The 24,428-nt window shown below is 36.4% G+C and overlaps 2 protein-coding genes across 3 annotated transcripts in view; one reads left to right on the top strand and one right to left on the bottom strand.

The window, feature by feature from the left end:
- Positions 1–24,428, top strand: part of ZP2 (zona pellucida glycoprotein 2) — a 159,051-nt gene that overhangs the window by 42,609 nt on the left and 92,014 nt on the right. The gene's annotated exons all lie outside the window — the stretch shown is intronic.
- Positions 1–24,428, bottom strand: part of LOC129638217 (putative uncharacterized protein CRYM-AS1) — a 35,112-nt gene that overhangs the window by 1,957 nt on the left and 8,727 nt on the right. Inside the window, exon 2 of the mRNA XM_055562807.1 lies at positions 55–140. Within this exon, the coding sequence (XP_055418782.1) occupies positions 55–140 (86 nt within the window). The remainder of the gene's footprint in view (positions 1–54; positions 141–24,428) is intronic.

Genomic DNA, 24,428 nt, shown 5'->3' with positions numbered 1-24,428 from the left:
TATTTTCAAATCCATTAGGCTTTACAGCCATTTCTCAAAGATACCACCACTTACCTTTAATATGAAATTTTTCCAGAGGAGGATGGCAAACTGGTTAAGCCACAAGGTATCCATTTTACCACAAAAATGAAAGTTCAACACTAAAAAAGAAGAAATTTTCAAAATTTAGATTACCTGCCAAAATGTTGTTTAGTCAAGTAAAATGATTACTTCACTGTTCTACTCTTTTCATCAACTTTAAAAGATAATCTTTTAAAAAGCTTGAAATAAATACTTATCTGTTCTTGTTTTATATTAATTCATTAAATTCACACCTAATGATCTTCTAATATGTAATATTAGACAATAGAGATGCAAAGATCAGTAAATTGCAACTTCATGTTCACAAAGAAAAATGTAAACTGTAAATGCAAAATATTAGTTATTAAAAGGAGGGGGGAATGAACTGAAAGAGTAGCATTGCTATACATACATTATTATATATAAAACAGATAGCTAGTGGGAAGCTGCTGTATAGCACAAGGAGCTCAGCTTGGTGCTCTGTAATGACCTAAAGGGGTGGGATGGGAGGGTGGGTTTGGAGGGAGGTTCAAAAGATACATATACACACACACACACACACATATATATATACATATAGCTGATTCACTTTGTTGTATAGCAGAAACTAACACTACAGTGTAAATCAATAATATTCCAATGAAAAAAACAAAATATCAATTATTATTTTGACAGATTCTGAGAGAAATTCTCACAAAATATAATGTTGTTGAATATTTACTGCTTATTTAATACATTTTTTGTGCCTTGTTCTATACTAAGCATTAAGTGTATTTAAACAGTCATAATTTTTTCCTCATGGTGTGGATAGTAGGGCATAGTAACCAAAAAGTCTGAGATCAGAAGTTAGTCTTCTTGAGTTCAAATCCTAGCTTTCATTAAAATTATTAACCTATGTCTGCTTATCATAAATAAAATCAGAAAAATTATAGTACTTATAAGGTTTTTCCCTTGGTGCCATTTGCTACCATGGCAGGGGTAACTAAAAGGCTATGAACTTTTAATTATCATAAAATATGCATAATATAAAATTTACCATTTTTAGATGTACACTTCAATGGCAGCAATCACATTCACACTGTTGTACAACCATCATAACCTAGTATTTCATAATCTCTAGTCCTTCATATAAGTGGAAACCCTTACCTGCGATAGTGACTCACTGATTTCACTTAGCATAAAATGTCTTCAGAGTTCATCCATATTGCAGTATGTCAGAATTTCCTTCCTATGCAGTAATTTTAACAGTCTCATTGGACTATCAAAGTCAGAATTGACTTCAAGAAAAATAAAGACGTGCTGTGTGTTACATTAATACTAAGAGGTGTTTTAAGTTCCCTCACTTTGTGTGAAAGAGTAGCCAGGGGATATAAAGACCAAAACCAGAATTGGTACTTCTGAACTTTCAGTGGCAGGCAAACAAGGAAGTGAGTGATTTCTGGCCAAAAGACAAAAAATAAGAGTGTCTCAGCGAAACTGAAGGTACTGTGGAGACAGAGGAACAGGAGGAGCTGACTTCATCAGAGATTAAGTGATTCTGATCCTAATTACTGTGCCAATCACTTTGATTACTGAACCATACAGACTTTGCCCAGGTCCCAGAAGGATCTAAAAAGAACAAGAGAATCTTTTAAAACTTCTTTGACATTGCAGCCACAGGCCGCAGAAGTCGTTTGGAATTTGTGGCTTAAACCTAACCAAGAAGGGTTGCCAGATAAAAGACAGGATGTCCAGTTAAACTTGAATTTCAGATAAATAAGATTTTTTTTTGTTTGGGATATACTTATACTAAAACATTATTCACACTTTATCTAAAAATCAAATTTAATTGAGTATTCTGTATTCTACTTGTTAAATCTGCCAACTCTAAAACCAGATCAATTGCTTACTAAACAGAAGTACTGAGATTTTCCATGGAACTTTAAATAGTACCTGGATTCTCATCATTTAATACACAAAATATCCAAAATACAATCCAAAATTATACAGCTCACAATGATATACAAAATCTCATTTTGCATAGGAAAAGATAATAAATGGATACCGATGATGACATGGCACAGATGTTTCAATTATCTGAAAAAGACTTTAAAGCAGCTACTATTAAAATATTCAAGACAGCATTTGCAGACTTGAAACAACATTCAAAATAGAAAGCATCAGGAAACAAATGAAAGATATAAAGAAAAATCAAAGACAAATTTTAGAACCCAAAGTAATCAAAATAAAACATTCACTGGATAAACTCAATGGCAGAATGAAGATGACAGAGGAAAGACTCAGTAAACTTGAAGATAGATCACTAGAAATTATCCAGTATGAAGTAAATGGGGCGGGGGGGGGGAGGTTAGAAAAAATTAATAGAGCCTCAGACATACATGAAATAAAAAAAATAAAGCCTAGCATATTACTCATCAGAATCTCAGAAGACAGAAAAGTGTGATGTTGAAAAAACATTTAAAGATATAATGGTTGAAAAGTTCCAAATGTGGCAAAAGATACAAACTGACATTACAAGAAGCTGAGCAGACCTTAAACAAAATAAACCAAAGAAATTTATGTCTAGATACATCATAATCAAATGATTAACACTAAAACAAAAACTCTTTTAAAAAAGACAGAGGAAAACAACACATTATCTATAAGGAGACATAAATTTGAAAAACAGCAGATTGCCCTCAGAAACTGACGGAACCAGTAGGAAAAAACCAACATTTTTAAAGTTCTGAAGGAAAAAAAAGCTTTTAACTTGGAATTGGATATTCAGCAAAAAAATCCTTCAGAAACACAAGTCTGAAACAGACATTCACAGAAGAAGGAAAACTGAAAGATTCCACTGATAGCTGGTCTAATCTACAAGAATTATTATAGGAAGCTCTTTGAAGAGAAGAGAAATGATGACAAGGAAACTTGTAACATAAGAAACGAAAAAAAAAAGCAACAGAAATGGTAAGCATCTGGACAAATAAAAAATATTATTCTTGACTTCTTGCATTCTTTAGAAGGACATAATATGGGCCAATGAAGTTTACAATAAATTAAAAAATGTAATATGAGAAAAATATAGTATAAGGGGAAAAGAATAAAAGAACCTTTTACTGTGCTGTGCTCAGTTGCCAAGTTGTGTTGGACTCTTTGCGACCCCATGGACTATAGCCTGCCAGGCTCCTCTATCCATGGGATTTTCCAGGCAGTGACAATAGAGTGGGACCTATATGATAATTAGATTTCTGTATTTCAATTGAAGTGCTAAAATGTTAGTTCTAAATAGACTATGGGTTAAGATTATATTTTGTAATTCCTAGTGCAGCAATTTAAAAATGTGTAAATTCACAGTGGGTAAATTGCAACACAAAGGAAACTAGATAGTAAATTAATTCCACATGAAGAAATAAAGAGCACTAGTAAAAGTTAAAATTTAAATATAAAGCAGTATTAATGGTCTGCAACTCATTTTTCCTATATGATTTAAGAAAACTACATTAAAAAATTATAAAAATCCATGTTGATTTCACAAACAATGCAAAGAAATCCAAGTCTTGAAAATAAATTTAAGGGAAAGAGAGGTAAGTATGAGCAAATCTTTGTATACTCTTGAAATTGTTGGTATAAATTAAAACTAGATTATTCTAGATCAAGACATTGGTTATAATTCACAAGACAACCACTAAGAAAATTCATATATATATATATATATAATACAAATAAAGAAAGAAATTAAAATGGTACATTAGAAAATATCTTCCAAAAAAGAGATCAATAACAAAAGGATACAAGTAACAAAAATGAGATAAGACATAAAGAATACAAACAGCAAAATGGAAGAAATCTTTCCTTATTGTTAATTACATAAAATGTAAATGAATTAAACTCTCTAATTAAAAAGCAGCAACTGGCATAATGTATATAACAGTTTGAGTCAACTATACATAGTCTACAAGAGACTCACTTTAGGCCCCAAAACAAAAGGAAGTTAGTTAAAGAATGGAAACATATATTCCATGCAAATAGTATCAAAAGAAGAGCTGGGATAACTGTACTAATTTCAGACAAAAATAGACTTTAAAAAATTATTAAGAGACAAAGAAGGACACCATAGAATAATAAAAGAAATGATTCAAGAAGATATAACAACAATTCATAAACATATATGAATCTAACAACAGAGGCCCCAACATATATGAAGCAAAAACGGACAAAATTAGGTGACAAATAAAAATAGAAATAAAAAAAGTTCAAAAACAATATTTGGAGACTTCAATACTTCTCTTTCAATAACAAATAGGACAACTAGAAGATTAACAAGGAATAGAAGTTAATGAACATCACAAACCAGCTAGACTTAATATATATATATAGCAATCTAGCCAACAATGACAAAATAGACATTTTTCTCAAGAGCACATGAAACACTCTCTAGGCTAGACCATTAGACCACAAAACAAGCCTCAATAAATTTTAAGAGACTAAAATCATACAAGGTATTTTCTATGACAAAGTAATTTCAATAAAAGGAAATTAGAAACCAGAAAGAATTCAAATTCCAGCATCACAAGGAAATTTGAAATATATGGAAATTAAATGGAATAACTTTGGAATGAAATTAAATGGAACAAATATATGGAAATTAAATGTTGTGCTGTGCTCAGTTGTATCCAACTTTTTGTGACCCCGTAGATTGTAGGCCACCAGGATCCTCTGTCCATGGGATTTTCCAGTTAAGAATACTGGAGTGGGTTGCCATTTCCTACTCCTGGGGATGTTCCTGACACAGGAATTGAACCTATATCTCTTGTGTCTCCTGCTTTGGCAGGCAGATTCTTTACCACTGAACCACCTGGGAAGCCTCAGAAATTAAATAACACACTCTTAAACAACCAATGAGTCACAGAAGAAATCACAAAAGAAATCAGAAAACAATTTGAAATAAATGAAAACAACAATACCATGTACTACAACTTAAGGGATGCAGTGAAAGCAGTTTAGCTGTAAACTCCTACATTTCAAATCAATAATGATTTCAAGTCAATAACCTACACTTCTACTTTAAGAGACTATAAAAAGAAGAGCAAACTAAAACTGCAGATAACAAAAGGAAATATTAAATATTGCAGCAGAAATTAAACAGAGAACATAAAGACAATATAATTTTTTTAAATCCTTGGTTCCTTTAAAAGATCAACAAAATTCATGTCAATGTATGGCAAACACCACTACAATATTGTAAAATAATTAGCCTCCAATTAAAATAAATGAATTAATTTTTTACAACTGAAAAAAAAGCTTAAATTATTAGGAATGTACACAACTTAAAAAAAAAAAAAGATTAACAAAAGTAACAAACTATCTTGACTACCCAAAATAGGAGAGAAGACTCAAATTGCTAGAATTGGGAAAGAAAGAAAAGTCAATTACTACCAATCTTATGGAAATTTTTTAAAAAATTAAGAGTATACTATGAACGATTGTGAGCCAACAAATTTGATAACCTAGATAAAATGTCTAACTCCTAGAAACAAACAACCAAGCAAACCAACTCAAGGATTGAAGATCTAAATGAAAGACCAGATACTATGAAACTCTTAAAGGAAAACATAGATAGAACACTCTCTGACATAAATCACAGCAAGATCTTTCTGGATCCACCTCCTATAGTAATGAAAATAAATACAAATGATAACTAATTAAACCTAAAGGCTTTTGCACATTAATTAAAAATATAAACAAAATGAAAAGACAACCCACAGAATGGGAGAAAATATTTGCAAATGAAGCAATGACAAGGGATTAATCTCTAAAACATACAAACAGCTCATGCAGCTCAATTAAAAAAAAAAAAATGGGTGGAAGATCTACACAGACATTTCTCCAAAGAAGATATACAGATGGCCAAAAAGCATGTGAAAATATGCTCAGCATCACTAATTATTAGAGAAATGCAAATCAAAACTACAATTCTGACATAAGTCAGAATGGCCATCATCAATATCTACAAACAATAAATGCTGGAGAGGACGTAGAGAAAAGGGAACCCTCTGACATTGTTGGTGGAAATATAAATTGGTACAGCCACTGCCGAGAATAGTACAGAGCTTTCTGAAAAAACTAAATAGAGCTACCATAATCCCAGCAATCCCACTACTGTGCATATAACCGTAGAAAATCTTAATTACATTCACCTCAGTGTTCACTGCAGGACTATTTACAGTAGGCAGGACATGAAAACAATCTTAATGTCCATCAACAGAAGAACATTGATAAAGAAGATGTAGTATATACATAGAATGAAATATTATTCAGCCATTTAAAAGAACAAAATAATGCCATTTGCAGTGACATAGGCAAAGACAAATATCATCTGATATCATATGATATTGCTTAAATGTGGTCCACTGGAGAAGAGAATGGCAAATCACTTCAGTATTCTTGCCTTGAGAACCCCATAAGCAGCATGAAAAGGAAAAAAGATAGGACACTGAAAGATGAACTCCCCAGGTCAGTAGGTGCCCAATATGCTACTGGAGATCAGTGGAGAAATAACTCCAGAAAGAATGAAGGGATGGAGCCAAAGCAAAAACAACACCCAGTTGTGGATGTAACTGATGATGAAAGCAAGATCCGATGCTGTAAAGAACAATATTGCATAGGAACCTGGAATATTAGGTCCTTGAATCAAGACAAATTGAAAGTGCTCAAACAGGAGATGGCAAGAGTGAATGTCAACATTTTAGGAATCAGTGAACTACAATGGACTGGAATGGGTGAATTGAACTCAGATGACCATTATATCTACTACTGTGGGCAGGAATCCCTTAGAAGAAATGGAGTAGCCATCATAGTCAACAAAAGAGTCCGAAATGCAGTACTTGGATACAATCTCAAAAACAACAGAATTATCTCTGTTCATTTCCAAGGCAAACCATTCAATATCATGGTAATATGCCCCGACCAGTAATGCTGAAGAAGCTGAAGTTGAACGGTTCTATGAAGACTTACAAGACCTTCTAGAACTAACACTCAAAAAAGATGTCCTTTTCATTACAGGTGACTGGAATGCAAAAGTAGGAAGTCAAGAAACACCTGGAGTAACAGGCAAATTTGGCCTTGGAGTACAGAATGAAGCAGGACAAAGGCTAATAGAGTTCTGCCAAGAGAACACACTGGTCATAGCAAACACCCTCTTCCAACAACACAAGAGAAGACTCTTCACATGAACATCACCAGATAGTCAACACCAAAATCAGACTGACTACATTATTTGCAGCCAAAGATGGAGAAGCTCTATACAATCAGCAAAACCAAGACCGGGAGCTGAATGTGGCTCAGATCATGAACTCCTTACTGCTAAATTCAAACTTAAATTGAAGAAAGTAGGGAAAACCACTAGACCATTCAGGTATGACCTAAATCAAATCCCTTACAATTATACAGTGGAAGTGAGAAATAGAGTTAAGGGACTAGATCTGATACACAGAGTGACTGATGAACTATGGACTTAGGTTAGTGACATTGTACAGGAAACAGGGATCAAGACCATCCACAAGAAAAAGAAATGCAAAAAAGCAAAATGGCTGTCCCAGGAGGCCTTACAAATAGCTGTGAAAAGAAGAGAAACAAAAAGCAAAGGAGAAAAGGAAAGATATACCTATTTGAATGAAGAGTTCCAAAGAACAGCAAGGAGAGATAAGAAAACCTTCTTCAGTAACCAGTGCAAAGAAATAGAGGAAAACGATAGAATGGGAAAGACTAGAGATCACTTGAAGAAAATTAGAGATACCAAGGGAACATTTCTTATGCAAAGATGGGCTCAATAAAGGACCTATGGTATGGTAGGTCCATAATGGTATGGACCTAACAGAAGCAGAAGATATTAGGAAAAGGTGGCAAGAATACACAGGAGAACTATATAAAAAAGATCTTCACAACCCAGATAATCACGATGGTGTGCTCACTCATCTAGAGCCAGACATCCTGGAATGTGAAGTCAAGTGGGCCTTAGGAAGCATCACTACAAATAAAGCTAGTGACAGAATACCAGTTGAACTATTTCAAATTCTAAAAGATGATGCTGTGAAAGTGCTGCACTCAATATGCCAGCAAATTTGGAAAACACAGCAGTGGCCACAGGACTGGAAAAGGTCAGTTTTTATTCCAGTCTCAAAGAAAGGCAATGCCAAAGGTTGCTCAAACTACCGCACAATGGCACTCATCTCACACGCTAGTAAAGTAATGCTCAAAATTCTCCATGCAAGGCTTCAGCAATATGTGAACCATGAACTTTCAATGTTCAAGCTGGTTTTAGAAAAGGCAGAGGAACCAGAGATCAAATTGCCAACATCTGCTGGATCATCAAAACAACAAGAAAGTCCCAGAAAAACTTCTGTTTTCTCTTTATTGACTATGTCAAAGCCTTTGACTGTGTGGATCACCACAAACTGGAAAATTCTGAAAGAGATGAAAATACCAGACCACCTGACCTGCCTCCAGAGAAATCTGTATGCAGGTCTGGAAACAACAGTTAGAACTGGTCATGGAACAACAGACTGGTTCCAAATTGGAAAAGGAGTATGTCAAGGCTGTATATTGTCACCCTGCTTATTCAACTTATATGCAGAGTACACCATGATAAACTCTGGGCTGGATGAAGCACAAGCTGGAATCAAGATGCCAGGAGAAATATCAATAATCTCAGATATGCAGATGACACCACCCTTATGGCAGAAAGTGAAGAACTAAAGAGCCTCTTGATGAAAGTGAAAGAGGAGAGTGAAAAAGCTGGCTTAAAACTCAACATTCAGAAAACTAAGATCATGGCATCTAGTCCCATCACTTCATGGCAAATAGATGGGGAAACAGTGGCAGACTTTATTTTTTGGGGCTCCAAAATCACTGCAGATGGTGACTGCAGCCATGAAATTAAAAGACACTTACTCCTTGGAAGAAAAGCTGTGACCACCTTAGACAGCATATTAAAAAGCAGAGACATTACTTTGACAACAAAGTTCTGTCTAGTCAAGGCTATGATTTTTCCAGTGGTCATGTATGGATGTGAGAGTTGGACTATAAAGAAAGCTGAGCACCAAAGAATTGATGCTTTTGATCTGTGGGTGTTGGAGAAGACTCTTGAGAGTCCCTTGGACTGCAAGGAGATCAAACCAGTCCATCGTAAAGGAAATCAGTCCTGAATATTCATTGGAAGGACTGATGCTGAAGCTGAAACTTCAACACTTTGGCCACCTGATGCGAAGAGCTGACTCATTTGAAAATACCCTGATGCTGGAAAAGATCAAAGGCGTGAGAAGGGGACAAAGGAGGATGAGATGGTTGGATGGCATCACCGACTCAATGGACATGAGTTTGAGTGAACTCTGGAGTTGGTGATGGACAGGGAGGCCTTGTGTGCTGCAGTCCATAGGGTTGCAAAGAGTCCCACATGACTGAGCAACTGAATTTAACTGACTGACATGTGGAATCAAAAAATGGTACAAATAAACTTTTTTTACAAAACAGAAATAATAGTCACAGATATAGAAAACAAACTTATGGTTACCAAAGGGAAAAGGGGGAGGCAATAAATTGGGAGATTTGGATTGACATATACATATTGGTATATATAAAATAGATAACTAATAAGAACCTACTGTATAGCACAGGTAACTCTCTTCAATGCTCTGCAATGACCTATATGGGGAAAGATTCTAAAGAAGAGAAGATGTATATACAACGGACTGACTTTGCTGTGCAGCAGAAACCTACACCACATTGTAAATCAACTACACTCCACCCAATAAAAATTAATTTTTAAAGAGACGATAATATAAACAACTTTGAGACAAATTTGATAACCTAGATAAAGTGACAAACTCCTAGAAACCAAGGCAACTCAAGAACAAGCAGAAAATATGAATGACTTATAATAAGAGATTGAATCTGTAATCAAAAACCTGCCAGCAAAGAAAATGCCAGAGTCAGATGGCCTTAGTGGAGACTTCTATTAATGTCTAAAGAATAATTTACACAAATCCTTCTGTTTGATTTTCCAAACATCAACTAATTTCTAAATTCTTTGGCACCCCAACGGAGTGTCCTGCTATTCAATTCAATTTTGAAACTAATTACCCAGAGTTAGCACAGACCCTAAAGGTTAAAGTCTCAGTCTAACAAGGCTACCCTCACTTCAGACTCCAGCCACAATTAGGTTTCTCAGGTTACCCACACTTCTGCCAGGCTAACCCCAAATTCAGGAGTTCCCGCCACACCCCCTCAAGTTCAATAATGTGCTAGACTGACACAGAACTCAGGAAAGTGCTATACTTACAAATACAGTTTATTACAAATAAACAGTCAGATGAAGAGGTACATAGGAGAAGCAGTGGGAGACACAGTGCTTCTATGCCTTCTCCGGTATGCCACACTGCCAGCAAACTGGTATCTTCACCAACCCAGAATCTGACTAGATTTTTTCTGAAGAAGATATTCAAAAGGCCAAAAGGTACATTAAAACAGTGCTAAACATCACTGTCATTCTGGAAATGCAAATCAAAACCACAATGAGCTATTACCTCACACCTGTTAGGATACCTATTATCAGTAAGACAAAAGTTAAGTGTTGATGTGGAGATAGGGAACCTTTGTACACTGTTGGTGGGAATGTAAATTGGTACAGCCATTATGGAAAATAGTATGAAAGTTCCTCAAAGAATTAAAATAGGACTATTATATGATGTAACAATTCTACTTCTGGGCATATACCTGAAAGAAATTAAATCACTAGGTCAAAGAGATATCTGCACCCCCATGTTCACAGCTGCATTATTTACAATAGCCAAGACATGGAAACAACCAAAGTGTCCACCAATGGATGAATAAATATGGAAAATGTGGTATGCATATATACACAGAGACAGAGAGAGAGAGAGAAAGGAAATTTTGCCATTGTTGCAATACAAATAGATCTTGAGGGTATTATGCTAAGTAAAATTTCAAACATAGAAAAACAAATACTTTATGATCTCATTTACATGTGAAATCTTAAGGAAAAAAAGCTCATATACACAGAACAGAGTCATGGTTACCAGAAGCAGGGGGTGGAGGTGTTGTAACTGGATGAAGGTGGTCAAAAAGGACAAACTTCCATTAATAAATAAATACTGGGGATGTAATGTGCAACATACTGACTAGTTAATACCGCTGTATGGTATGAGAGTCAATTCTATAAGTTCTTATCACAAGGAAAAAAATTATAACTATGTGAAGTAATGGATATTATCTAATCTTATTATGGTGATCATTTTGCAGTATATATGTATGTCAAATCTTTGTGCAGTACAACTTACCTAGTATTATATGTCAATTATATCTCAACAAACCTGGAAGAAAAAAATTACTTTCTGGGAAAAAAAAGAAAACTGTATAGCAATATCTCTTATAAATATAAATGCAAAAACCTCAACCACATGCTAGCTAACTGAATCCAGCAGAAAATCAAAAGGACTACACCAAGTGAGATTTATTCCAGGAATACAAGGTGTTTCTCATGTGAACATATGAAACATAATACACATATCAAGAGAATGAAGAGAAATCCCACATGACCTCAAATGATACAGAAAAAGCATTTGACAAAATCCAGCATCTTTACATAATAAAAACACTCAGTGAACTCAAAATAGAAGGGAATTACCTGAATGTGCTTAAGGGTATCTATTGAATACTCTAATATTGTAATGGTGGTGTCTAAATCATTTATAACTCTAGCATAATGGTTAAAAAACAAAGGTATTAAAAATAACAATAGCTAAAATAATTTATTAATAGATACACAAAATAAAAAGATGTAAATTGTGACATTAAAAAAAATAAAAAGTACAAAAGAGAGTTTAAAAATCTAGAACTTTTATATGTATCAAAGTTAGGTTGTTATCAGCTTAAAATTGATTGTTATAACTAAAAGATGTTTTATGTAAACCTCATGGTGACTGCAAAACAGAAACCTATAGTAAATACACAAAAGATACAGAACTCAAAACATACTACTATGGAAAATTACCAAGTCACAGAGGAAAAGAGCAAGAGAGGAAGAAAAGAACAAAGAACTACAAAACAGCCAGAAAAAGCAGTTAACAAAATGGAACGATTAAATCTATTTTTACCAATAATTACTTTAAATGTAATGATTAAATTCTCTAATGAAAAGACAAAGAGTGGCTGAATGGATAAAAAGATTCACTTCAGTTTTAAGGACACACATAGGCTCAAATCAAGGGATAGAAATAACATATCCCAGGCAAATAGAAACCAAAAGAGAGCACTGGTAACTATAAGTCATTGCTATTGTGTAGTCACTAAGTCATGTCCAACTCTTTGGGACCCCATGGACTATAGCCCACCAGCATCCTCTCTCCATGGGATTTCCCAGGCAAGAATATTAGAGTGGGTTGTCATTTCCTGCTCCAGGGGATCTTCCAAACCCAGGGATTGAACCTGGATTTCCTGCTTGGTAAGCAGATTCTTTACCACTGAACCAACTGGAATGCTATAAGTACATCAGATTAAATAGACTTTAAGTCCAAAAATGTAATAAGAGATGAAGAAAGTATATATTATGATACAGGGATCAAGTAACTAAGAAGATACAACATTTATTAGTATTTATGTACCCAACCTCAGAGCACCTAACTATATAAGGCAAATATTTAAAGAACTGAGGGGAGAAGCAGACAGCCATACAATAATAGTAGATTCCCATCACCAGTCTCTAAGGCAGTGTGCATACCTGTGAAAATATCCTGCGGTCATGGGACTGCACACGGACAGCTAGAGCCCACACAACTGCTTGTGGGCCCAGCTCTGGTGATATCTCCTGTCACTGGCCTGTACCACTAAACTCACCTGCAGCTGTCCCTGCCAAATGTACGCCTGCACTCATCCAGCCAGGTTCCCATTAAGCCCCCATTGCTGAGCATGTCTGATGTGAGATCCTGCAGCTACAAAATGTATACCAACAGTCAGGACCTCTGTTGTCCTTGGCCCTTGTTACTGACACTGGTTCCTACCACTACATGCGTATCTGCAACCAGCCTCTGCCACTATATAGGCACTGGCTGGTGGCATGCACACACCACCAGCAGCTCCACACAACTGCTGCTTGCCCTTGTATGTAGCCTCTGGACCTAGAGACACCACTAAGGATCCCCACAGCCATTGTAGCCATTGTAGATATCCCACTATGCACACCAAGAACCACAGAGTTGTCACTCCTGCGGACTCCTGTGGCCTGACCTAAAGAGATATCATGCCCCCACCCCTGCCCTGGACCCAGAGCTGCCACGTCCCCCTGCACTTGGCAGTCTGTGACACTACAGAGTCACAACACTCCCATGCACCGAAGATCTTTCATTACCAGAGTCAGTCCATGAAGTCTGCAAGAAGTGACTATTTCTTCAATTGTGCAAACACCTACACAAGACTACCAGAGTCACAAAGGATTGGGGAATCATGACGCCACCAAAGGAACATATCAAACTTCCAGTAACTGACCCCAAATGAATGGAGATAATTTGACTGTCCAACAAAGAGTTCAAAATAATTATTCTAAAGCTTCTCAAGAGAACACAAATGAATAATATAAGAAAATCAGGAAAACAATACAGGAACAAAACGATAGGTTCAATACAGAGACAAAAAAACAATCCCATTTACAAAAGCATCAAAAATAATAAAATGTTTAAGGAATAAATATAAGGAAGTAAAAGATCTATTCATTGAAAACTCTAAGTCACTAAGGAAATAATATGAACATACAAATAAATGGAAAGCTATCCCATGTTCATAGATAAGAAAAGTTATTGTTAAAATGCTCCTACTGCCCAAAGTCATCTATACAATAAATGCAATCTCTAGGTTTCCATAGCCAAGGGATAAGGGAGATGGAGAGTGGTTGGCAAAAGAGTACAAACTTTCAGTTATAAGATGAATAAGTTCTGAGGATCTAATGTAAAACATGGTGACTATAGCTGATAATACTATACTGTATAATTGCAATTTGCAAAGAGAGTAAAATGTAAGTGTTCTTACCAAAAAAAAAGAGAGCAACTTTGTGAGGTGATTGGTATGTTAATAAACTTTAATATAGGAATTCTTTCACAAGGTATATGTAAATCATCATGGTGTATACTTCTAAATAAATGAAGAATAGCAAGGAGAGATAAGAAGGACTTTTTAAATGAACAACAAAAAGAAATAGAGGAAAACAATAGAATGGGAAAGGCAGAGGTCTCTTCAAAAAAATTAGAGATATCTCAGAAAAAATTCTTGCAAGGATTGGCACAATAAAGGATATAAATGGTAAAGACCTAACAAAGTAGAAGCAATTAAGAAGAGGTGGCAAAAATACACAGAAGAACTATACAAGAAAGGTCTTCATGACTCAGATAACCATAATGATGTGGTCACACACCTATAGCTGGGCATCCTGGAGTGTGAAGTGGGCCTTAGGAAGCATTACTACAAACAAAGCTAGTGGAGGTGACAGAATTTCAGCTGAGCTATTTAATATCTTAAAAGATGATGCGCTCAGCATGCCAGCAAATTTGGAAAACTCAGCAGGACTGGAAGAGGTCAGTTTTCATTTCAATCCCAAAGAAGGGCAATGCCAAAGCATGTTCAAACTATGTACAATTGTGTTCATTTCACATGATAGCAAGGTTATGCTCAAAATCCTTCAAGCTCGGCTTCAGCAGTGTTTGAACTGAGAACTTCCAGCTAGTTTCGAAGAGGCAGAGAAAACAGAAATCAAATCACCAACATTTGTTGGATCATTAAGAAAGCGAGGGACTTCCAAAAAAAATCTACTTCTGCTTCATTGACTACACTGAAGCCTTTGACTCTGTGGATCACAATAAACTGGAAAGTACTTGAAGAGATGGGAGTGCCAGACCACTTTACTTGTCTCCTGAAAAACTTGTATGTGGGTCAGGAAGCAACAGTTAGAACCAGACAAAGAATAACTAACTGGTTCCAAATTGGGAAAGGAGTACAAACAAGGCTGTATATTGTCACCCTGCTTATTTAACTTATATGCATAGTACATCATGTGCAATGCTGGGCTGGATAACTCATAAGTTGGGATCAAGATTGCCAGGAGATATATCAACAACCTCAGATGTGCAGATGATACCACTCTAAAGGCAGAAGCAAAGAGGAACTAAAGAAACTCTTGATGAAGGTGAAAGAGAAGAGTGAAAAAGCTGGCTTGAGACTCAACATTTTATTTACAGGGCAACAGTGGAAAAACAGACATACAGAACAGATTTGTGGACATGGGGAGAGGGAAAGAGAAGGTGAGATGTATGGAAAGAGTAACATGGAAACTTACATTACCATATGTAAAACAGACAGCCAATGGGAATTTGCTGTATGGCTCAGGAAACTCAAACAGGGGCTCTGTATCAACCCAGAGGGGTGGGATGGGGAGGGAGATGGGAGGGAGTTTCAAAAGAGAGGGGATGTATGTATACCTATGACTGATTCATGTTGAGGTTTGAGAGAAAACAGCAAAACTCTGTAAAGCAATTATCCTTCAATAAAATATAATTAAAAAAAAAAACCCTAAAGATCATGGCATCTGGTCCTATCACTTCATGGCAAATGGAAGGGAAAAAAGTGGAAGCAGTGACTGACTATTTTCTTGGGCTGCAAAATCACTGTGGATAGTGACTGAAGATGCTCGTTCCTTGGACGGAAAGCTTTGAAAAACCTAGACAGCGTTATTAAAAAGCAGAGACAAGATTTTGCCTACAAAGTTCAGCATAATCAAAGCTATGGTTCTGCCAGTAATCATGTACAGATGTAACAGTTGGACCATAAAAAAGGCTGAGCACTGAGGAAATGATGTTTTCAAACGGTGGTGCTGGAGAAGCCTCTTGAGAGTCCCTTGGACTACAACGAAATCAAATCAGTAAATTCTTAAGGAAATCAACCCTGAATATTCATTGGAAGTTATGATGTGCAGCTGAAGCTCCAATACTTTGGCCACCTGATGCAAAGAGCAGATTCACTGGAATTGGAAAAGACCCTGATCCTGGGGAAAACTGAAGGCAAAAGGAGATGGGGGCAGCAGAGGATGGGATGGTTGGATGGCATTACTGACTCAATGGACATGAATTTGCACAAACTCTGGGAGATAGTAGAGGACAAAGGAGCCTGGCAAGCTGCACTCCACAGGGGTACAAAGAGTTGGACACAACTCGGGGACTGAACAACAACAACAACAAAATAAATGAAGACAACTGCCGTTCATGCTAAATTCAATATAGTTAATACGACGTGCCTGCACAAGCAGGCTTCACAGACCCCTTAAAATAAAGTACCCAAAAGCTTAGGTCTCTGAGACAACACACAAAGACCCACAGGAGTAAAAGATAAACTTTATCTCTGTTTCATATGCATGTAGGTTCCAAAGAACAAAATTGAGACTATAAATTTGCCACCTAGAAACCTTCAAGATGGCAGAAGAGTAAGATGTGGAGATCACCTTCTTCCCCATAAATATATAAAAAATACATCTGCATGTGGATAGCTCCTACAGAACACCTACTGAATGCTGGCAGAAGACCTCAGACTTCCAAAACTTTAAGCTAATCTCCACATAATGGGGTAGGGCAACAGACATAATGGGAAAAAAAGAGAGAAGGGGAGACAAAGCAATCAGGAAGGAACCTGTGCCTCAGGGAGGGAGCTCTGAAGGAAGAAAAGTTTTGCACACTGGTAAACATCTCAAGGATGGGGATAGGGGTGGGCACTTCAGAACCTCAAAGGAGAGTGCAGCAACAGGTGTGTGGAAGGCGAATTGGAGAGACTTCTGCACACAGATCAGTGCCTACCAGCACTCCCCAGCCTGAAATGCTTGTCTGCATGCCCACTGGGGTTTGGGGCCACTGAGTGCTGTGGTTCAGAGACTCCAGAGAGAGGACTGGGGTTGATTGCCATGAAAACAGTCTGAGGGGGCCAATATAACACAGCTGAGGAATCCCGGAAAGAGCCCGATACTGCCAGAGAGAGAGATCACTGTCGAGGGGACCCTCTAATTCTGTGCACTCTCAGACAGCAAGACAACACTTTCACAAGTGTCAGAGGTGGGGCGAGACATGGCTGCAGTCTCCAACCCCAGAGGTAGGCGTGATGGCCATCATAGCTTCCACCAAACTGTGAGCACCTTCCTGGGAGCCTGTGAGCCTGGTACTGCCAAGGAATCCATGACCTGGGGCCAATTCCCCTAGCAGAGTGCATGACCCGTCTTAGGCTGTAGCAACTTATGCAGGCCTCTGCTGCTGCAGGCACTCCTTGCACATCCCAATTGTGTCTGCCATATCTCTCCCTCTCCCCTGAGCAGTGGCTTTCACCCATTCTGGTCTGGGAGGGGAACAGATGCCAGAGGGTGGCCTACAAACAGAAAGCAGAGCAAAACCAAAACTGAGCACCGGGGGCCATGTGACTAAAGAAGAGGAAGGAAATTCACTCTGGCAGCCATAGGAGTAGCAGATTAAATCCCTGCAATTGGCTTGAGACTGTGGTAAATTGTGGACTTTAGAAGCAAGTACAAGCTAGAATAAGGCCAGCTCTAAGTCTGAGCTGACAACATAGTGCCCATAGCAGATCCAGAGACCTTCCTAGAAATACTGGAGGACTTCCTGAGTAGGCAGATTGACTGGAGCTCACTGTAGGAGAGAGGACACTGATATCTGAGGCCACAGGAAAATATTCTTCTTACTGCCACTCTCTCTATATATATTTTTGTCTTTATCTTTTTTGTTTTGTTCTATTGTTTTTCCTTTTTTATTACTCCTTTAATTTTTATTTTTAATTACTTTTTCCTTATTTATGCTTTTATATTTAAATAAATTTATTTTTTTTCCTATTTATACAGTACTTTTTCATTACAAATTTTTTTACCCACGTTTTTCATTTTGTATTTTTACTAATCTAGTTTTAGTGTTTGTTTTCATTTATGGGTCTGTTTATGGTTTGATTGCTCTCCTTTTTTTGGTTCCTCTTTGTATTCTTTTTTTCCCTCTTCTTTTCTTTTTCTAAGTGTGACTGTGTGCGGTTTCTGTGTGTTTCCTCTGTTTAGTTTTACCTTTATCATCTGTCTCTGGGTTTTATCAATCCATTCTTTTTTCCGTTTATATGCCCTATTCTTTTTTTTTTTCCCCCCTTTCTCTTTCTCCCCTGTGCTGTGTGACCTGTCAAGTCTTAGTGCTACAGCCAGGGATCAAGACTGAAAAGCCAAGGTTGGAGACCCAAGCTCAAGATGTTGGACCAACAGAGAACTCCAACCATATGGAATAGTAATTGGTGAGAAGATCCTCAAAGGCCTTCATTTCAACAGTAAGACTTGACCCCACCCAAATGCCAGCAAACTCCAGTGCCAGATGCCTCATGCCAAGCAGGTAGCAAAGGAGGAACACAATACTACCCATTAGCAAACAGGCTACCCAAAGCCATACTATGCTCCAGACACCCCAGGTATTTGCAGTGTCAAGGGCACTGCAGCACTGCCCTTCAGAGAGATGAGACCCAGCTCTACCCACCAGAACTCAGGCACCAGTCTTCCCCACCAGGAAACCTTCAAAAGACACTAATTCAACCTCATTCCCTGGGGTCAGGCTCCGTAAGTAAGAGGAACTATGATCTTGTGGAAAGGAGACCCCAAAGAAAGTAAATTAAACAAAATGAAAAGAGATAGAAAACAGTAGCAGATGAAGGATCATGGTAAAACACACACACACACACACACACACACACGACCAAACAAATAAAGAGGAATTAGGCAGTTTACCTGAAAAAGAATTCAGAGTAAGGATAGTAAAGCTGATCCAAAATCTCAGAAATAAGATGGAGGCACAGAAAAATAGAATGGAGACACAGATTGAGAAGATACAAGAAATGTTTAAGTACCTAGAAGAAACAAAAAACCATCAGCAATGAACAACACAATAATTGAAATATAAAAACATAATAAAGGGAACCAATAGCAGAATAACTGAAGCAGAAGAATGGATAAGTGAGGCTGGAAGGTAGAAAAGTGGAAATAACTGAAGCATAGCAGAATAAAGAATGAAAAGAAATGATATAACAGTCCCAGAGACCTTCGGGACAACAATAATCACATGAACATTTGAAAAATAGGAGTCCAAGAAGAAGAAAAGAAGAAAATGTATAAGAAAATATTTGAGGAGATTACAGTGAAAAATTTCCTAACATTGGAAAGGAAATACCCACCCAAGTCCAAGAAGCCCAGAGAGGCCCACACAGGATACACTCAAAGAGAAACATTCCAAGACATATATTAATTAAGCTAACAAAAGTTAAACACAAAAATATTAAACACGGTGACAGAAAAGCAAGAAACAATATACAAGGGAATTCCCATAAGGTTAATAGCTGATCTTTCAGCAGAAACTATGCAGGCCAGAAAGGAGTGGCAGGATATACCTAAAGTGAAGAAAGGAAAAACCTACAACCAAGATTATTCTATCCAGCAAGGGACTCATTCAGGTTCAACGGGAAAGTCAAAAGCTCTACAGATAAGCAAAAGTAAAGAGAATTCAACACAACCAAGCCAGCTTTACAACAAATGCCAAAGGAACTTCTCTAGAGAGGAAACACAAGAGAAAGACCTACAAAAACAAAGGAAAATTAATAAAATAAATGGTAATAGGATCATACATATTAATAATTACCTTAAGTGTAAATAGATTCAATGCTCCAACCAAAACACACAGACTAGATGACTGGATACAAGAACAAGACCTATATATATGCTGTCTATAAGAGACACATTTCAGACCTAGAGACACATAAGACTGAAAGTGTGGGTATGGAAAAAGATACTTCATGCAAATGAAAATCAGAAGAAAGCTGAAGCAGCAATACTCATATCAGATAAAACAGACCTTAAAGTAAAGACTGTTACATGAAAAGAGGAAGGCCATACACAATGGTTAAGTGACAAATTCAGGAAGAAGATATAACCATTATAATTATATATCCACCAAACATAGGGCACCTCAACATATAAGGCAAATGCTAATAACTTAAAAGGAGAAATTGACAGTAACACAATAATGTGAGGGACTTAACACACCACTCACACCAGTAGAAAGATCATCCAGACAGAAAATTAGTAAAGAAACACAGCCTTAAATGACACATTAGGCCAATGGATCTAATTGATATCTATAGGACATTCCGTCTAAAAGCAGTATAATACACTTTTCCCTCAAGTGCACACAGAACATTCTCCAGGATAGATCACATCTTGGGTCCCAAATCAAGCCTCAGTATGTTTAAGAAAACTGAAATTGCATCAAGCATTTTTTCTGACTACAATGCTGTAAGATTAGATATCAATTACAGGGGAAAACAAATTGTTAAAACACAAATATATGGAAGCTAAACAATACACTTCTGAATAACCAAGAGGTCACTGAAGAAATCAAAAAAGCAATTAAAAAACACCTAAAACAAATAACAAAAACACTACTCAAAACCTATAAGATGCAGCCAAAGAATTGTTAAGAAGGAAGTCTATACTTAGGAATAAATTTACCCAAAGAAACAAAAGACCTATATATAGAAAACTGTAAAACACTGATGAAAGAAATCAAAGATGACACAAATAGATGGAGAAATATACCATGTTCATGGATTGGAAGAATCAATATAGTGAAAATAAGTATACTAACTAAAGCAATATACAGATTCAATGCAACCCCTATCAAGCTACCAATGGTATTTTTCACAGAACTAGAACAAAATTTCACAATTTGTATGGAAACACAAAAAACCTCGAATAGCCAAAGCAATCTTGAGAAAGAAGAATGGAATTGGAGGAGTCAACCTGCCTGACTTCAGACTATACTACAAAGCTACAGTCATCAAGACAGTATGGTACTGGCACAAAGACAGAGATGTAGATCAATAGAACAAAATAGAAAGCCTAGAGACAAATCCACGCACCTATGGACACCTTATCTTTGACAAAGGAGGCAAAAATATACAATGGAGAAAAGACAACCTTTTTAACAAGTGGTGCTGGAAAAACTGGTCAACCACCTGTAAAAGAATGAAACTAGAACACTTTCTAACACCATACACAAAAATAAACTCAAATGGATTAAAGATCTACATATAAGACCAGAAACTATAAAACTCTTAGAAGAAAACATAGGCAGAACACTCTCTGACATAAATCACAGCAAGATCCTCTATGACCCCCCTCCCAGAGTAATGAAAATAAAACCAAAAATAAACAAATGGGACCTAATTAAACTTAAAAGCTTTTGCACAACGAAGCAAACTATAAGCAACGTGAAAAGGCAACCTTCAAACTGGGGGAAAATAATAGCAAATGAAGCAACTGACAAAAATTTCATCTCCAAAATATTCAAGCAGCTCATGTGGCTCAATACCAGAAAAATAAATGACCCAATCCAAAAATGGGCCAAAAAACTAAATAGGCATTTATCTAAAGATATACAGATGGGTAACAAATACATGAAAAGATGCTCAATAAGACTCACTATCAGAGAAAGGCAAATCAAAACCACAATGAGGTACCATCTCAGACCAATCAGAATGGTTGCCATCAAAAAAGTCTACAAACAATAAATGCTGGAGAGGGTGTGGAGAAAAGGGAACCCTCTTACACTGTTATTGGGAATGCAAACTAGTACAACCACTATGGAGAATACTGTGGAGATTCCTTAAAAAACTGGAAATTGAATGACCCAGCAATTCCACTGCTCGGCATACACACTGAGGAAACCAGAATTGAAAGAGACACATGTACCCCAATGTTCATTGCAGCACTGTTTACAATAGCTAGGACATGGAAGCAACCTAGATGTCCTTCAGCAGATGAATGGATAAGGAAGATGTGGTACTTATACACAATGCGATATTACTTAGCTATAAAAAAGAACACATTTAAGTCAGTTCTAATGAGGTGGATGAAACTGGAGCCTATAATACAGAGTGAAGTAAGCCAGAGAGAGAAACACCAATACAGTATATTAATGCATATATATGGAATTTAGAAAGACAGTAACAACTACAACCCTATATTCAGGATAGAAAAAGAGACACAGATGTAAAGAACAGACTTTTGGACTATGTGGGAGAAGGCGAGGTGTGATGGTATGAGAGAATAGCATTGAAACACATATATTACCATATGTAAAATAGATGACCAGTGCAAGTTTGATGCATGAGGCAGGGCACTCAAAGCTGGTACTCTGGGACAACCCAGAGGGATGAGGGAGGGGGAGGGGAGCGTGAGGTGGAAGGGGGGTTCAGGATGGTGGGACACATGTACATCCATGGCTGATTCATGTCGATGTATGGTAAGACCACCACAATATTGTGAAATAATTTGCCTCCAATTAAAATGAATAAATTAATTTTTTAAAAAAAGGAAGTTTATAGTAATGCAAACCTATCTTAAGAAATGAGAAAAACATTAGATTAACAACCTAACCTTACACCTAAAACAACTAGAAAAGAAAGAACAATAAGATCCAAAGTTAGAAGGAAAAAAATAATTAAGATCAGAGCAGAAACAAATAAAAAAGAAATGGAGGCTCCAATATCAAGAAAGGATCAATAATACTAAAAGCTGGTCTTTTGAGCAGACAGACAAAATTAACAGACTGTTAGCTAGATTCATTAAGATAAAAAGGAAGAAGATAAATCAATTAAATTAGAAATGAAAAAGAAGTTACAACAGACAGTGCAGAAATACAAAGGATCATAAGAGACTACTGTGAGCAACTGTATGCCAATAAAATGGACAACCTGGAAGAAATGGACAAATTCTTAGAAACATACAACTTTCCAAGAATGAACCAGGAAGAAACAGAAAATATGAACAGACCAGTCACAAGCACTGAAATCGAAACTGTGATAAAATCTTCCAAAAGTCCAGGGTCAGATGGCTTCACAAGTGAATTCTATTAAACGTTTAGTGAAGTACTAAAACCTATCCTGCTCAAACTCTTCTAGAAAATTGCAGAGGGAGGAAAGCTCTCAAACTCATTCTATGAGGCCACTATCACCATGACACCAAAACCAGATGAAGATACCACCAATAAAGAAAATTACAAGCCAGTATCACTGATAAAAATAGATGCAAAAATCCTCAACAAAATTCTAGGAAACAGAATTTTTTCCAACAATATATTAAAAAGCTCATATACCATGATCAATTAGACTTTACTTTACCATCAATTAGACGGGATGCAAGTATTCTTCAATATATGCAAATAAATCAACATGATACACCATATTAATAAATTGAAAGATAAAAATCATATGATCTCAATAGATGCAGAGAAGTAATAAGACATTAGCAAAAAAAATAAATAAATAAAGAGAGACATGCACATTAAAATAATGTATAACATAGCCACATTTATTTAAGAATGTATTCTAATACCAAATGGAAATTATATTCAACAATGCAAAACTGCAATTACTTTTGCACCAACCTAATACCATTTTCTTGGATTGGAAGAATCAATATTGTGAAAATGACTATACTATCCAAAGCAATATACAGATTCAATGCACTCCCTATCAAATTAACAATGGCATTTTTGACAGAACTGGAACAAAAATGTTTGCAATTTGTATGGAAACACAAAAGACCCTGAATAGCTATACCAGTCTTAAGAAAGAAAAATGGAGCTAGAGGAATCAACCTTCCTAACTTCAGACAATACTACAAAGCTTCATTCATCAAGATAGTAGGGCACTGGCACAAAACAGAAATATAGACCAATGGAACAAGATAGAAAGCCCAAAGATAAACCCATGCACCTATACACAATATCTTTGACAAGAGAGGCAAGAATATATAATGGAGAAAGAACAGCCTCTTCAATAAGTGGTGCTGGGAAAACTGGACAGCTGGATGTAAAAGAAATTAGAATGCTTCCTAACACCATCTACAAAAATAAACTCAAATGGATTAAAGTACTTAAATATAAAAACAGAACATATAAAACTCTTAGAGAAAAACATAAGCAGAATACTCTGACATAAATCACAGCATTCTCTTTGACCTACCTCTTAGAGTAAGGGAAATAAAAATAAACAAATAGGACCGAGTTAAACTTAGAAGCTTTTGTACAGCAAAGTAAACTATAAACAAAGTGAAAAGATAACCCACAGAATGGGAGAAAATAATTGCAAACAAAGCAACTGAAAAAGGATTAATTTCCAAAATATATAACCAGTTCATGCAGTTGAATATCAGAAAAACAAACAACCCAATCAAAAAATGAGCAGAAGACCTAAACAGACAT

The sequence above is a fragment of the Bubalus kerabau genome, chromosome 23, assembly GCF_029407905.1.
Source record: "Bubalus kerabau isolate K-KA32 ecotype Philippines breed swamp buffalo chromosome 23, PCC_UOA_SB_1v2, whole genome shotgun sequence".
Taxonomy (NCBI): Eukaryota; Metazoa; Chordata; class Mammalia; order Artiodactyla; family Bovidae; genus Bubalus; species Bubalus kerabau.
The sequence above is the reverse complement of the archived record's forward strand: the minus strand, read 5'-3'. Positions and strand labels throughout refer to the sequence as shown.